Source organism: Capsella rubella, unplaced genomic scaffold (assembly GCF_000375325.1).
Source record: "Capsella rubella cultivar Monte Gargano unplaced genomic scaffold, Caprub1_0 scaffold_7, whole genome shotgun sequence".
In the NCBI taxonomy this organism is placed as follows: domain Eukaryota; kingdom Viridiplantae; phylum Streptophyta; class Magnoliopsida; order Brassicales; family Brassicaceae; genus Capsella; species Capsella rubella.
This window is the reverse complement of record NW_006238917.1, coordinates 10340378-10356049: the sequence shown is the minus strand read 5'-3', so window position 1 is coordinate 10356049 and position 15672 is coordinate 10340378. Positions and strand designations below refer to the sequence as shown.

Genomic DNA, 15672 nt, shown 5'->3' with positions numbered 1-15672 from the left:
CTTGTAATAAGATTACTATGAAAAGTCTAATAGAATCACAAATATATTAAAAGTCTAACTGTTCTTACCGGTGTCGTCGTTGATAGTAGTAACTTCTTCAATTTCGTTGTTATCATTTCCCACATTGGTAACTTTAGTTGCATTGTTGTCATTTCCCACATTAGTAACTTCAATTACGTTATTGTTGTCATCATCATTGACCTGTAAAGCAAAGAAAATTATACTTGAATTAAAGTATGTACAAGTTTCACATTCATGCATGTACATGTTTCATATTTATGCATGGTACAAATTTTATCTTCTTCACAAAAAATAAACCTACAGTTAATTAATTTTTTAGTATAAATGCGTTAGAAAACTATTTTTGTCGTTCGTTCCAGTCCGCAACTAGTCAAATATGTAAACAACTATCCCTTGAGTTGGCTCTCGTGAGTTAATCCAAGTCTTTTTGATGTTAAAAAAAAAAAACTATTTTCGTCTATAAACGCACCTCTATGAATATAAATATGTGAAAACAATATTCTCAAAAAATAGAATATCGAATAATGTGTGTGCTCTTGCATAAATAGTATATAATATAGGTCATAGAGGTGCGTTTACAAAAAAAAAAAAATATAGGTCAAAACATACAATTTTAAGATTCAATAACGCACCTCAACGGTCACAACTGGTGGGATTGGAAAGGCCGAATGTTCCTGTGATAAAATTGGTATCATTGTTGTTATCTTGGACATTTTCAATAAACTCAAAAATATTTCTTAACATTAATCTTAATATATCTTACAGTATGATCACTTTTAGATCAATTAGTTGTTGGTAAATAATTTGATATTTATCATAACTATACAGAATATTGGTAAGCTAAACAAATGCTCATATGCTATAAATAAAATATTTGATTTTGTAACGCACCTCAATGGTAAAAATTTGTTGGTTTGGAAAGACCCGACGTCCCTGTAATAAATTTGTATCATTGTTATTTACCTTTATACACTAACCTTTCAGTGAACTCGCAAAACAATTTCTAAGGTATATATGTGTGTGTGAATAATATTTTTATACTTTCTACAATTTTTAGGAATACCTTAATTTTCATAATTTCAACCACTGTTTCCCTTCTTTCTATCATATTAGTATGATATAATGTGATACAAATAAATTCTGAAACAATATTAAACTACATTTAAGTTTGAGAAATAAAAAGTGCAATACGTTAAAACTTACAGAACCATTTCTCCGTAGCATTGGACGACGCTGACTAGCAGCAGGGAGAGCAAGAACCTACTCGTTAAAATCAAATTGAACAATGTTAGCCTTTTTCATGTATCATTAGTTCTAGCTATGCCTCCATTAGTTAAATGATACATCATGTTGCTTTTGTGTGTAAAAAAAAAAAATATTTCACTCAAAATTTAAGAAAGAAAGTCAAACAAAAAATGTATATTCATTATAAGACCAAACAAAAAGCTAAATTTGAAAACAGAAGAAAGAAGAAGTGCACAAAACATTTGATGAAGATGATCAAGCATATCGTGAAAGCTCAAATCATATTGTTTTAGTGAAAACAAACGTAGATTTGATTGCTTTCCCGCGCAATCAATCATGTATTTCATTCAAATTTATGCGTGAAAATTCAAACTAAATCTCTATATTTTTTAAAAGGTAATTTTTTTTTATGAACCACACTATTTAAAAAGACAAAAAACCTAGATTCAATAATAATACAAAGAAAAAAATATTGTAATATACTTGTTTGCGAGCGCAAACAATGAAGATTTCTCATTCAAATTTTGCGAGGCAAAGTTAAAACAAAATCTGTATATTTTCTTCATTCAGTTGGTTAAAATTTTGATTAACTATACTATCTTAGATCAAATATAAAACTTACATCCAATGCACATTCTTCACAAATCAACACAAATAATAATGATAAGAAATGAAAGTATCAATGGGTAAGAATTTTTGTATAGCATAGATTGAAATATACCACAGATCGTTGTCGTTCAGGCTGGGATGGAGTTTGGGATTGATTATCCATGTTGGAGATTCGAAGTCTTTTTTTTTGTTTGAAATGTTATTTGAGAGTGAGGATGAAGATGAGAACTCAAAGTGATAATGAGAGGAGCTTTATAAATACATTTTTATGTATTAAATTTGTTTCCACCTATAATAAGATTATTACATTCCAACTTTGGATTTTTTTTCTCTTTTGAACATTTGGAAAGTAATCTATCATTTTTTTGACTTTGAAAGTCTCTCTATCATCCCTTTTTGGTAATGCATTTCTAAATCAAAACCAAAAATAAAAATAAAAATAAATAGCTATTGAACTAAATGGTCTTCTATTTTTTTTTTTTTTATTGAATTTGAACCCGGCCTGACTCAGGCCCATTAAAACTCATTGTCTCTGTTTTACTATTGTGAAGACTGAAATGGGCTTTAAGTCCAATGACCTCCTAACTCCTAACCAAAGACTCTACGTAAAGCAGAGGCTTTTCTGAATTATGGGTTGGTAACTTTTCCAATTGCGTCTCCTATCAAATCTCTGATTCCTCCATATCTCTCTGTCTTCTACAAAGACCAGATCTCTCATCTCTGTGTTTTGTTGGTTTACTCATCATCTCAACCAAAGCCCACACGTCACGTTAGAAAAAAAGAAAAAAAAAAAGCCAAAACATTTATAAACAAAAGTCGAAAAATTGTTTTTTTTTTTTTTTTTTTCTTTCTCCAAGCAATCTATTTCTCTTTATTACCCATCTTCAATTCGACCGAACCCATGTTCTGAAATCCTTCAAGACATTGGAATCTATGTTAAAAATCCCTTTTTTATTCCGTTTGAGATATAGTTATTGTTAGTTGGGTGACGCAACTAGGTTACACAACATACAGACATGGGATCCGCTGCGGTTGCAAGTTCTTCTTCTGATGTTGCTGTCTCAGGCAAGTTTCTTCCTTTTTTAGGTTTTCGATTTTTGACCTTTTGATTATCTGTTCATTAGATTTTTACCCAATTCGTTCCGGATCAGGGAAGAGAATTTGGAACTAGAAGGTTTGGTTATAGTTTCGAGATCTGGTTCATGGCTTTTTGATTTGTTTGGTGTGGAATCAATAAGGATTTTGAGTATTGGGTGATGTGTATCGATTAGATTTAACCTTTTTAGATTAGTGGTGATATTGGATTAGTCATGAATCTTTCTAAGCTTAGCCTTTGCTCTGAATTGTAGATTTCAGACAATCTGAGACTCATTTTTGTCTGTGGTAAAACTTGCAGCTCTACGTGAGAAGCATGAGAAGGAAGTAGAGAATCTAACATTGACGACACAACCTTTGAATACATTGAAGTTGTTTGTTGAGGCTACTGTTCAGTACATCAAGCGATCGGTGTCATATCTATTGGCTCATGGAGGTTGGTTCATACTTATAACCACTTTGTTAGTGGGATCTGGTTGTTTGCTTGTGACTGTTGATGGACCTCACGGAAAGGTAAAGTTCTTCTTCGTTTTAATCTAGACTTTCCCGGATTGTATTTTGGCATCCAACATTTGTGTGTTTTTGGTTACAGCATGTTGAAGAAGTATTAGAGTATATCCGATATGGCTTATGGTGGATAGCACTTGGTGTTGCATCTTCTATTGGTCTTGGTTAGTCACACAATCGAACGTAATGTTTGTTTTACGCGTTTTGAAGCAACTTATTTTGTTCTTATTGTTTTTCATTTCCTCTATAGGATCTGGTCTCCACACTTTTGTTCTCTATTTGGGTCCGCACATTGCATTGTTCACTATAAAAGCAACGCTTTGTGGCCGGGTTGATTTAAAATCTGCACCATATGATACAATACAGTTGAAAAGGGTACCATCGTGGCTTGATAAGTCTTGTTCAGAATTTGGTCCCCCGTTGATGATATCAGCTGCTGGATCGCGTGTGCCCCTTACCAGCATATTGCCGCAAGTCCAATTGGAGGCGATTTTATGGGGTATTGGGACCGCTCTTGGGGAGCTTCCTCCATATTTCATCTCGAGGGCAGGTTCGTAGATTGCTTCTCTCTTTGATTATGGAAAACTAGACTGGATAGTCGACAATGCGTGTGCTTAGATTTTGGTTGTTTATTGTGTTTTTACTTTCTAAATTTTTCCAGCTAGTATTTCTGGGAGCACTGTGGATGGAATGGAAGAGTTAGATGGTTCTTCATCTGAGGATAGCGGATTTATGGCGACTTACCTGAACCGGATTAAGCGTTGGTTATTAACCCATTCGCAACACTTGAATTTCTTTACCGTCTTGGTTCTAGCTTCGGTTAGTATACATTGTCCAACTTACCTTACCTCCTGCAGTAACAATTAATTATGACTGTATTTACCGTGTCATGTACCATCTTTTGCTCTCTAGTAATCAATGATCAGGACCTTATGTATTGGCATCTTGGTCAATACTTTGCATTAGGATTTACCAATACTCACCACTTTTATTTGAGTGCAGGTTCCAAATCCTTTGTTTGACCTTGCTGGAATAATGTGTGGACAATTTGGAATTCCGTTTTGGGAATTCTTTCTGGCGACTTTAATCGGAAAGGCGATCATCAAAACTCACATACAGGTGCGGAACCTCTTTTTTCATAGGTTCAATATTCAACACCCAAATGGTTTTCAGTTTTTAACTTTCATTCTTCTGTGTTTTTCCTTTCTTAATGAAGACAATATTTATCATTTGCGTTTGTAATAACCAACTGCTCGACTGGATGGAGAACGAGCTGATATGGATACTAAGCCATGTCCCGGGTTTGGCTTCGATGTTGCCTGGACTCACAGCCAAACTCCACGCCATGAAAGAAAAGTACATTGATGCACCATCCCCTGTTCCATCTCACATCAAGGTAAACAACCTTTGGCTACCCCGTTTCTTAACTCTTAACTCCTTTTCCATTCCTTAACTATGAAAGTTTCATTAGCATCTTTCACAAAAGTTCAGTTTTGAATTTTGAGTTCTTCTTTTGTCTTGGGTAGGTGAACAAATGGGATTTTTCGTTTGCATCGATCTGGAACGGGATAGTGTGGCTCATGCTCCTCAACTTCTTCGTCAAGATTGTGACAGCAACTGCGCAAAGACACTTGAAGAAGAAGCAAGAGAAAGAAATGGCTGTTTTGACTCATTCAGATTGATTAAAATAGCTCTAAGTCAAACCCCTCCCCACACAATCTTTCTTCCATATTGCTCCAACATCAATACAGACACTATCCAGGTTTTGAGACGAAAGACGAACCAAAAAAAATGGGAGCTTTTCTTCTCATCTTGACACATTGTTCTGGTGGTACTGTTGTGTATAGGAAACAAAAAAGAAAAATGGAAAAAGTTAGGAGGAATTGGGATTATGAGATTGCAGGAGGTTTATTTTGTTCCTGTGATTCCATTGAGAAAGTTTATGTGGGGGAAGAAGAAGGAACTGATACCAAAAAAAGGAAGAAAAAAAAAAAAGCATTGATTGCTAATTTACTTCTGTTTATGTTAGATTGAAACTAGTGTAAGCTTTTATGGCCTATGATAAACTTCCATTATTTTACTATTTATATATATATTTTTTTTACTTTTCACTGTCCATTTTCATTACCACTAATCAATGTCACTTTTACGAGAACATGAAAGAATAGAGTTTGTGACTAATTGGAATTATAATTTAGATCATAGCTTCTAACTTCTTCTAAGGTTTACCCATTTATTGGCCTATGCCACTATGTATCAAAACAAACGTATGTAACAAGCATGATCAGTTTCTAAATACTTTATTTTGAAGTGGCATGAATGGGAAATAGCCAAATCTTATATTTTTAATACAATACTGTAGACTTTGCTATTGACATTATATGTTGTCGGGGGGCTATAGATTTAGCTCAAAAGAAAGGAAAAAAAAAGTTAGAGATTTTGTAGATTTATTAATTATTAGTGGGGGAAGGTTTCATAAGTTTGGGGCCATGGAGTTTTCATAGTAGACCACCACCTGCGGCTTCTTTTTGCATTATCAATTGGACCCTTAAAATTGTTTCTTACCCCAAAAGTAAGCCCCATATCTTTTGGTTGTATTCATTTGGGTCCTCCAAACTTTTTTAAAAGTTGTATGTGGTGGCTCTTCTTTGCGTTGCCGTAGCGAATAAGATCTTATATCTTCATATATCTTAGCCTAAAATTTTGCTAAGATACTATCAATAATGTTATTCTAAGAGTGCCGTTTGGGTCGGGTTGGTAACTTGGTATGAACTTTTAAGACTAGAGAATCTTTAGAAGAGACAAACAAAGCTAATGGAAAATAACATATTAGCAAGTAATCCAAAGGCGTTTAGTGAAAAACAGCAAATCAGTTTTTGATTGGATACAAACTTGAAGTAGTGCAGTGGACTCTAGATTAGTATATATGGACGTTAAACGTGTCGGCACAGTAATGTCCCAAAATGTCACTAAACTATAATTGCGATTTGAAGTTGTCACATTGCCAAAAAAGGATTGGTCCCTACTACTATTAGTACTAGTACTCCCACTCATCATCCAATGAGTCATTACATTACACTCTCTCTACTGATCCAAAACATTTTGGCTGTTCCTATTTTACCTTCTTGTTCACACTTTGCATAATACAAATGTTGTTCTCCAGACACCAAAGTTCCTTTTAGTTCAGAGTTTTGGGGTATTTCAACTATTTCCCAAAATATTATTACCTTACAAAGGAAAAAGAAAATAGCATTATGCACCTTAACATAATTGTTTGAACTAAACAAAACACTATAATTTAAGCTGTTTTTAAAAAAAAATTTGTTAGAGACGTCTAATTAATTTTTTTGAACAAAAGGTATAATAAAAATATTTTCACTAATCCATAATTTATTTTGGCGAATAAAAACAGTAAAGAAAAGGAACTCCGTACATGCTTGGTCCCATAGCGGTCGATCTTTTAGAAAACATGGTATCAAAATTAGACCAATCAAAAATGGTCGACAAAAATGTGTATAATAAGACCAGATGTTCTTATTTACTCAATTAATTTATCAAAATATAAGAAAGGTTTAACCCAAACATATAATATTTCCAATATATATATTTTTGTAAAATCAATACCTTATAAAAGGAAAAAGAAGAGAAAATGAGAATTTGCATGTGCCACCAAAACATAACAAAGCTTGTTGGTAAATTTGGCAAGTTTGTGCGCGTAAGAGGAGGACAACAAGCAAACAAGAACAACCTTTCGTGTAAGAAGAAACTTTCTCATTGGTACAAACAACACCATGAAGCCAAGAGGGGTATATATGTGATCCGAGGTCACTGATGGCACAATGAGAAAAGCTCCTCTATTGGGACACTCGATGGCTAGAAGATGGTCAAGCCTTGGGTCTTCTGAACGCTTCTTTAATGATGTCTTCACTAAATCTATATGTATTAGATAAGTAGTCGTTTTCTTGGTTACTACTTAATCTATTTTTTTTATTCTCTAACTGACCAAAAAAATAAGAACAGGAGAGATCCTTTTTTCTCTATTTCTTTTTGGGGAATCTTTAGTTTTGTGTACAGTCGTACGTACTGCACAGTGAACCACACGTGAAGGTATAAAAGAAGAATCACACCACTTGTGTCATTGACAAAAGCACAAAATAAGCATTCTTTTTTTTTTTGAGTTTCACGATCAGCCAAAAACATATAAATACATCCCTATATATATATTTACTTCCTAGCCAAACCACATGTACATACAACAGATACACACATGCATTTTTACTTCTCCATCATCTTTCTTGACACAAAATTGGTTCCTTTTTCTTTTTCTACTCGATAGAATCAAAGTCTAAAGCTACATACCAAAGAGCAACACCTTCCGCATTTTCCTTTAGGCTACCCTTTCTTTTAATTCAATCATAAACAACCCTACTCCCAATAAGAAATGAATAAAATTCTTAAAGCTAATTTAACCTTGAATGATCTATTCCCTCTACTAGTTTGACGATTGTTGTCAGAATATAACACTAACTTAGTTGGAGACAGTTCTTAAAACCACCAAGACCATCCCTGTAATGGTCTCTCACTGGTTAGTGAGTGTGGGAGTGTTTCTTTCCTCTTCTGATCCGCCAGTTTCTTAGGACCTCTCACACTGTCCAAATTCTACCGTTCCTCAGAGCATTGCTTCAGAGGAATCAACAAGCGTGAGAAGAACTCCCAAAGCAACCATCGAATGGGTTTTCATTTTCACTCACCCGCTTGTTGCTTCTGATCTCCAGGTTTCACTTGACCAGGGTGGACGTATGGAAATCCTGGAGGACCTAGCTGCTGCTGATGATGATGCGTCTTCTCTACAGTCTGTGTATTCTGCAAGTTGTTGTTGTTCCCTCCACCTTTTGTATTAATGGCTTTCGCTGAATCTGAAGTGACAGTGGTGCAGCTGGAGAGAGTAGCAGATGTTGCAGCAGCTGATGATCCTGCTTGTTGTTGCTGCTGCTGCTGATGTCTTTGGACGTAATAGCTAGAGAGATTCAAATGTTGTTGCTGCTGCTGATGATGTTGAGCTTGCATATATGGGCTTGAGAAGTAAAGCTGAGCTTGTTGCAGGTGTTGTTGTTGTTGAGACTTAGATGTAGGGTTTGAGGTGGTGGCAGTAACATGAGGATTTCCGAGAATAGATTGACCATTGTTCCTTCCACCTGTAGATAATGCCGACTGTGAGTTCTTTGATGGCTGAGATGAAGACAGAGAAGAGGAGGAAGCTTGACCATGTCCAGTTTTGTTCGCTGTTGAGGATGGGGCGATTGTTCTTGGGATTGCTCCGGCGTTTTTGGAGATAGAAGACGTAGTGGGTGATGGAACCTGGTTAGCACTACCCACTCCTTGCTGCGTTGGTGAATAAGAAGGCGGAAATTTAGAGTTTGCTGCAAAAGATATATGTGACTGGTGAGGTCGACCTTGCTGTTTCTGCTGTATGTTTTTAAGTGATGATGAAGCAGATGGTGACATCATGGAAGGAGGCTGAGCTTGGGTCATGGAGTTTGCTCTGGGTGAATTGTTCTTCCACTGAGGAGACTGAGCCGGACTGCCACTACCACCGGACTGGACAAGATTCTGAGGAAATCCTGAACTAGCATGAGGGTTATTGGATCCCATTGAAGGCGCGGTGGCAATATAATGATCGGGGAAACCACTCCCGTTACTCATCACTGGCCCTTTGCCTCTAGCAGCAGCAACTGCGTACTGTTGTTGCATCTGGAGATAATTGCTATATTGCTGCTGCTGAGGTTGATTCCTCTGCATGTGTTGCTGCTGGTGAGAGGTCGGTGCAGGATTGGAACTCCAAGGCTGAGCAGAGCCAAGGTTGAGCAACCGAGCTGAGCTATCAATAATACCCGCACCTGTTACCGCAGAAGCAGATGCATCAGCCGGATCTTGTTTGCCAGAGAAAGCAATAGACTTCCCAACACCTGCAGTTGTTGATTTACCATTTGCCCCTGTTGTCTTCCATTCCTCTGTGGCATTAGCAGAAGCATTAGACCCAGATTTTCCATCTTCCGTATTCATTTTATGTTTAGCAGCAGCTGCCATCATTTGATGATACTCTTGCCTTGCTGTTTCTGGAACGCCATGGAGTATAGCATGATTTTGAGCCATAGTTGGCATACCTCCGTTGAACGCTGCAAAGGTCATTGCGTAAGGCTGAGGCTGAATAGATTCCACACCCACCTTTGATACCTGCTGTTCTGGTTTCCTTTCACTATGATTGTTAGAGGAACCGAGAACTCCGACACCTGAGGCTGCAGTACCCATCAAACCCATGTTAGTTGGCTGCACCGGCAAAGCAAAGTTTTGGGCATATGCAACACTGGAACGCGAGGCTCGACTATCAGTAGTGGATGGGTTCGCTTCTCCTGCAGGTTCACTATGTTGAGTTGTGTTATCTCTGGGATGCTGCCTGTGAACTTTCTGGGTAGGAAATCCTTGTGAATTTACTGGTGGCCTTCGTTGTTGGTTCTGGAGAAGCTTTTGTGCAGCCGAGGAACCAGGGGAAACATTTGTGTTCTGGTTGTTGGGAGCATGGGTCTGTTGCCCTTGACCAGATTGCTGTTGTGGCTGATGAAGTGGAGTGTGGACCACTTGAGAAGAATAGAACGAACCATTAAAGAATGGCATAGGCTGCCCGGTAACTCCTCTATAAGCAGGTGTGCCAACATGCGCTGGGACTGGAAATGGATACCCATTATTCTGCAAGATAGCCAGATACTGAGTTTCATTGGTCGGTATATTTGGGTAGCTGAAGCTCATTGCTGTAGCACCAACTGGAGCTGTTGATGGAGAACCATTCATGGACGCGGAAGCAGCCACTGCACCAGATGAAACAACTGCGTTGCCGGCGTTAGGAGGCCTTCCAGAAGCGGCAGCTATTGCAGCTGCTGCATGAGGCTGCTGGCTCAGTGGGAATATAAATGTCGGGCCGTGCTGTAAATGAAACAAAACCAATCAATACACCATGAGAAAGATACCTGGAATGAAAAATAAAACACAATAAATATACCATGATGTTGTTACTGGCTCCTGCAGGCAGAGCTTGCTGGAGCAATATTTGCTTCCTTTGAGCTGTATCTGAGCTGTTAGGTGCAGAAAGAGAGCTCTTCTCGGGTACAGTGTTTGAACTTCTGCTCAGAACACTCCCTTGTAGCTCTCCAGAAGGCATGAGACTAAGATTGCAGGCCTTTGACCCGTACAAAGGTAGTGATCCTGCTGTTGGAGGCCAGAAGGGATTCAATTTGGTGAATTGCTGGTGATAATGGATATTCCGAGCGATATAACAGTGAGTTGCACATCTCTTTGGCCTCGGTTGGTTAAATAACATATGCGGAGGCTGCACAAAAACAGAGTCAGAAATAGAACAAAGGTAAAAACTTCAAGTGAACATAGCAATGAAAGAAATCACAATCACCTGCATTGTCGAGGATGGTAATAAAGAGTTGGCATCTGTCGGCATAACACCATGAGTAGGTCCCCCCAAGTATCTGATCATAGTTATAAAAAAAAAAAAAAACATTTCATTAAATCAAGGGAACAATACAAAGTAGCAAAAAGAAAAAGGTTACTAATTTATTGCTAAAATTAGCCAAGCATACCCCATTGTAGGAATCCCTCCAGGCCAGCTTGGTATTGACATTTGCAGAGACAAATTATTAGCTTGAGCTGTAGAAAGAAGAGATCCAATTTAATAAAATGCTGAAAGTAATAGCACAGTAACAACAACTCTTGGTTGAAGAAAAAAAAAAAAAAAAACTTAACCTGCTCTATCGGAACTAGATAGCTGCTTCTGACCATGGTGTTTGTTCTCTGGGTCAGAAAGATCGAGTTTAAGTTGACAGTTTCTCTCTGATTTGTGAAATTCATCTCCTCCTGCTTGAGATCTGGGATTTCTATCTTGAGAATTCAAAGTCAGATCTTCCTTGCAGCCAAAATCTAGGAGAGGCTTTGTTTCCTTTAAAAAAAAATATCAAACACAATATATAAAAAAGGGGAGAAAAGGTCAATCATTAATGGATATCTTCCATTGTCGCATTACCAAAATTATATTTTTTTTAAAACAGACCCCACTCACCGATTCCATAATTGTGACTTTAGGTTTAGCTTCTGTCACCACCACACATTCAGTATCACCATCTCTCGCCGGTGACGACTCTCTCCTCTGCGGTGGCGCCTTCAGAGGTGACAAAATCAGAATTATAAATAATTAATATTTTTAAAAAAATAATAATAATTTATATTTCCAATAAAAAAAACGAATTTTGACACGCACCATCAGATTTAACTCTATCTTCTCCATTTCCGATGTAGGCAAACTCCTATATGAATTTTAAAAAAAAAAAAAGGAAGAAGAGATCAGAATCAGAATTAGGTTTACAGAGATAAATGAAGAGATAAAAAAGGAGGGGGGAAGATTCTTACGGGTTAACTCTTAACGTGATTGTCACATCGCCATCGGATCTTATCCCAGACGAAGATTCCATTTCCGGTGATACTTTTTCTTCTTTTGAGATACCATTTTCTTTCTTCTCCGCCGCGGAGCTCAAATCTAACGACGTCGATGGTTGTAATTTTTTCGTCTCTCCGGTGGATCTTAAAGGGACTTCGTCTTCAGACTTTTTGGTTTTGTAATTAGTATCCTCGTCGTATTTAACTAGTCGCGGCCTCTTCCTCTTAGGAGCTGAAACCAAATTAAAAAAAAAAAAATGAGCACGAAGGTCACAGACCTGAGAGATCGTCGTGAATCGGAGAGAACTTGAGATGACTTACCGATATTCGAATTTGCTGATAATGGAGTAGCAACCTGCGAGTTGAAGATCGGCGGAGATGACGTCGACTTCACTTCCCCCGTTGGTTTACTGTTCTCACCGGAATCATTCCCGGCGGTTTCTTGTTTAGCTGGTCCTTGTGGTTGTCTCATCATTCCGTATAAAACCTCCGCGATCTCGATCTCGATTTCGTCTTGCACCGCCACCGGAGATTTTGGTGGAAGCGGCTTCGGTTTTGGTCCAGGAGTCTTAAAAAAAAAAAAAAAATTAGAGCAAATAAGCCAAAGAGGAAGAGAGTGAAATTTGAGAGAGACTGACCATCTTCTTCCGGACTAAAACGTTAGAGGAAGATGGAGACAGAGGAGCTGGTGGAGACGGAGAAGCTAACATAGAAGCCGGACTTGATATTTGCCGGTGAATTTTCTCACCGGAAGCGAAAACTCCTCCGCCGCTAGTCCAAGACTCATGCGACCTCTTAGTACAAGCTGCAAAAAAAAAAAACACACAATTAGAAGAGAGCTTCAAACAAACAGAGATATGATAAAAACAAAAATAAAAAAATTAAGTGGATAATGCAATTTTTCCACCTCTCTACCTGACCGGGCTTTTCTAGGAACCGACACACCGATCATTTCGTCGGCGGCTTTCCATGAAGTTACAATAGGAGATGAAGGCGTCGGAGAAGGAGACGATCTGAAGACTTTACTCTGAGGAAAACTCTTCCTCTGATGGTGATTATTTGGTGGAAGCATCTTCGTCGCTCCACCGCCGTCGTCGTATTCTTCATCATCGTTTACACTCTCCTCGGAGGTATCGTCGTCTTCGTCTTCTCCGCCGCCGTCGTCTATATTACCTTGCATCATCACCAATCGTTCTCCTCTTCTCCTTTTACTCCGGCTATTTAACCGATCTCTCTGACTCTCCCTCTCCCTTTCTCGTTCTCGATCTCGATCCTTCTTCGAACTCGTTCCTCGATCTCTTAACCTCGCCGTCTCCGTATACTCCACCGGAACATCCTCCTCTGTGACAAAAAAAACACAAAATCAGAAATCAAAAATAATTTCTCCTCAGATCTGAAGAAATCGAAAAAGATAGAAGAAGAGAAAATAAAAAGAAACCTGGAGAGTCTCTGAAACTTCCGGCTCTATGTCTCCGTCTAGAGAAGCCATTTCCGGCGGCCGCCATGGGCACTCTTCGAGCTTCTCTATTTTTCTCCATCTCTCTATCTCTCGACTTGCTTCCCATTATCTTCCAATATATATTTTGTATAAAAAGCACTAACCAAAAAGATCAACGGCTCATATCTTCTGCTCTTAAAAACCTTTTAGCAATCCTCACCGTTGCTCTTAAAGATCCAACGGACATCATTAGTGGAAGTTCCAGCGTGGCGAAATCTAGTCCCTCTAAATATTTAATTATTAAATTTTCATCAAAAGAGATTTCTCAGATAAACTAACCCATATTTCTTGTCTTTTTTGTATATATAATTCGACACCACTGGCACTGATATATATTGATATATTTCTTTATAGGAAATTTTCTATATTTTTATTGATGTCTCCACATTAATCTATTTTCAATAAGGCTATATATATACTCTTTCACTTGGCAGATTTTCACATTTAAATTATTTTTTCATCATGAATCTTTCATATGCAAATTAAAAAAAAAATTAACCATAAAATTTGGGATAAAATTTCTTAATTAATGTTTTTTACTAATATAAATGTATTTTAATTATTCTCTTCATAAATAAACTAAATCCATGATAATTTATGTTAGAATATTACTATTTGAGGATAATTTAATTTACTTCTATCTTCTCTACCTCTTTCAATTTATTATTGTATAAATTATACAACGAACAATTAATATTTTCATTACAAAGATCTTCCTTATATGATTTTTCTTGCACTATGCTTAGGATGGACAACTCTCACTTTGACAAGTAGAATTCACAATGAACGATTTTACATGCACCATTCTAGAAACATCTGATATATTTTCTCAATGAATCTACAATAACTCACAATATATGGGAATCACATTAACCCCAAATTTGATATAGACACATTAATTATCTACTTATAATTTTTTTAGTGAAAAACAAGTTTTTATCATTTTATAAAAAAATTACTAGAAAATGCTAGTAATGAAAAAGATATGTCAAAATTTAAACATTTTTATTGTAGAAACTTAATAAATATAGCTGATTATGAATTTGTTATTTTAATTATGCGTGTATTTAGAACAGCAATATCATAACGTTAGTTATAATGTCTGTATAATAGGTAATATTTTTATGTGAAAAGTCAAAATCGAATGAAAATACACGAAGAAAATGTGAATTAAAAATTAAGTTTAACTCAAATCAATATGAGAAAAAGGTACGTTGTTTGTGTATGATATTGCTTTTACATAAGAAAAATCGATCTTTTTCTCATAGTTTTCTTCGTTGTTTTAATATTTTTTTTATTGTGAATGGTAACGCTTTCTCATTAATGATGAATTCATTACTTTTGCTTTTACTATAGATTTTACGTTTTGCTTTGGAATCTGTGTTCGTAACGCCTATTTCGATGGGCGAGAATTCAGAGATGGACATTTGGATTATTCCTTGGAAGAACATATGTTTCTCCGAAGTGAAACGTATGGTTGTCTTTTGAACTAATAGATAACACCATATATCCGAGCTGAAGCAAGATGCTTGTCCACTCGGATCATGAGAGGTTTACAGTCTGATGGGCTTTTCTTTAAGTTGAGTATATGGATCGAGATCCAACCAACATAACAACTATTGTGATTCTTGATTTTTCTTAGATATGCTCAAACAAAACAACTTTGTTTTTCTTAGGAAAGTTTTAACCATACATTATTGACGATTAAAAAAATATGTAATTTCTTGCCCAAATCATGCCACAAATCATGTACTATATTTCTTATTAGAGCCAAACCTAAGATTTTATGGACTAGAAACAATAACAATTGATAGATCTCTTACATAGTGAAATGAAAGAAAAACGGTAATAAAACTGGTAAAAAAGTGTAATTCACTACTTCCTTTTCAAAAAGTGTAATTCTCGATATACATCGTAAATTCACATTTTGTTCATTTCGGAAAATTCAAATTCACATTTATTACCGTAAGATTTAGTTGTAGTATATATTGGTGTACAACCAATTTAAAACTTACGGTAATAAATCGGCCGAAATTAGCTACAAACAAGTGCTTGGATTGCGTTTATTTCTGGCCGGCTTTGCCTCTCATACTTGTATAGCACTGAGTAACATTTTTGGATTACCAAAAGAATGAAACTATCATATAAGATCACATTATACATTAATGGCGTTCTCATACTACCTTATTGCTTATTGCGTGTTA

General features: G+C 36.6%; 2 protein-coding genes across 4 annotated transcripts; one reads left to right on the top strand and one right to left on the bottom strand.

Moving 5' to 3' along the window:
• Positions 1-2561: 2561 nt before the first annotated feature.
• LOC17877837 (vacuole membrane protein KMS1) lies at positions 2562-5583 on the top strand. Its single transcript, XM_006283758.2, has 8 exons — positions 2562-2940; positions 3272-3483; positions 3563-3641; positions 3728-4027; positions 4139-4296; positions 4480-4596; positions 4694-4873; positions 5004-5583. Exons 1-8 carry the CDS (start codon positions 2892-2894, stop codon positions 5157-5159), a joined length of 1251 nt encoding a protein of 416 aa, XP_006283820.1. The 5' UTR covers positions 2562-2891; the 3' UTR covers positions 5160-5583.
• Positions 5584-7612: 2029 nt separating this feature from the next.
• Positions 7613-13550, bottom strand: LOC17877591 (protein TIME FOR COFFEE). 3 transcript variants are annotated; one of them, XM_023779823.1, is made up of 13 exons: positions 13409-13550; positions 12886-13311; positions 12609-12775; positions 12292-12538; positions 11944-12202; positions 11795-11840; positions 11597-11695; positions 11284-11476; positions 11121-11187; positions 10937-11009; positions 10532-10858; positions 8742-10455; positions 7613-8672 (listed from the first exon to the last, which is right to left on the bottom strand). In XM_023779823.1, the coding sequence occupies exons 1-13, from the start codon at positions 13533-13535 to the stop codon at positions 8221-8223; spliced, it is 4197 nt and encodes a 1398-aa protein (XP_023635591.1). In that variant the 5' UTR covers positions 13536-13550; the 3' UTR covers positions 7613-8220. The 3 variants fall into 3 exon arrangements, with proteins under 3 accessions (XP_023635591.1, XP_006283002.1, XP_023635592.1); XM_006282940.2 differs by having other exon boundaries at positions 7613-10455; XM_023779824.1 differs by lacking the exon at positions 13409-13550 and having other exon boundaries at positions 7613-10455; positions 12878-12972.
• Positions 13551-15672: the final 2122 nt, after the last annotated feature.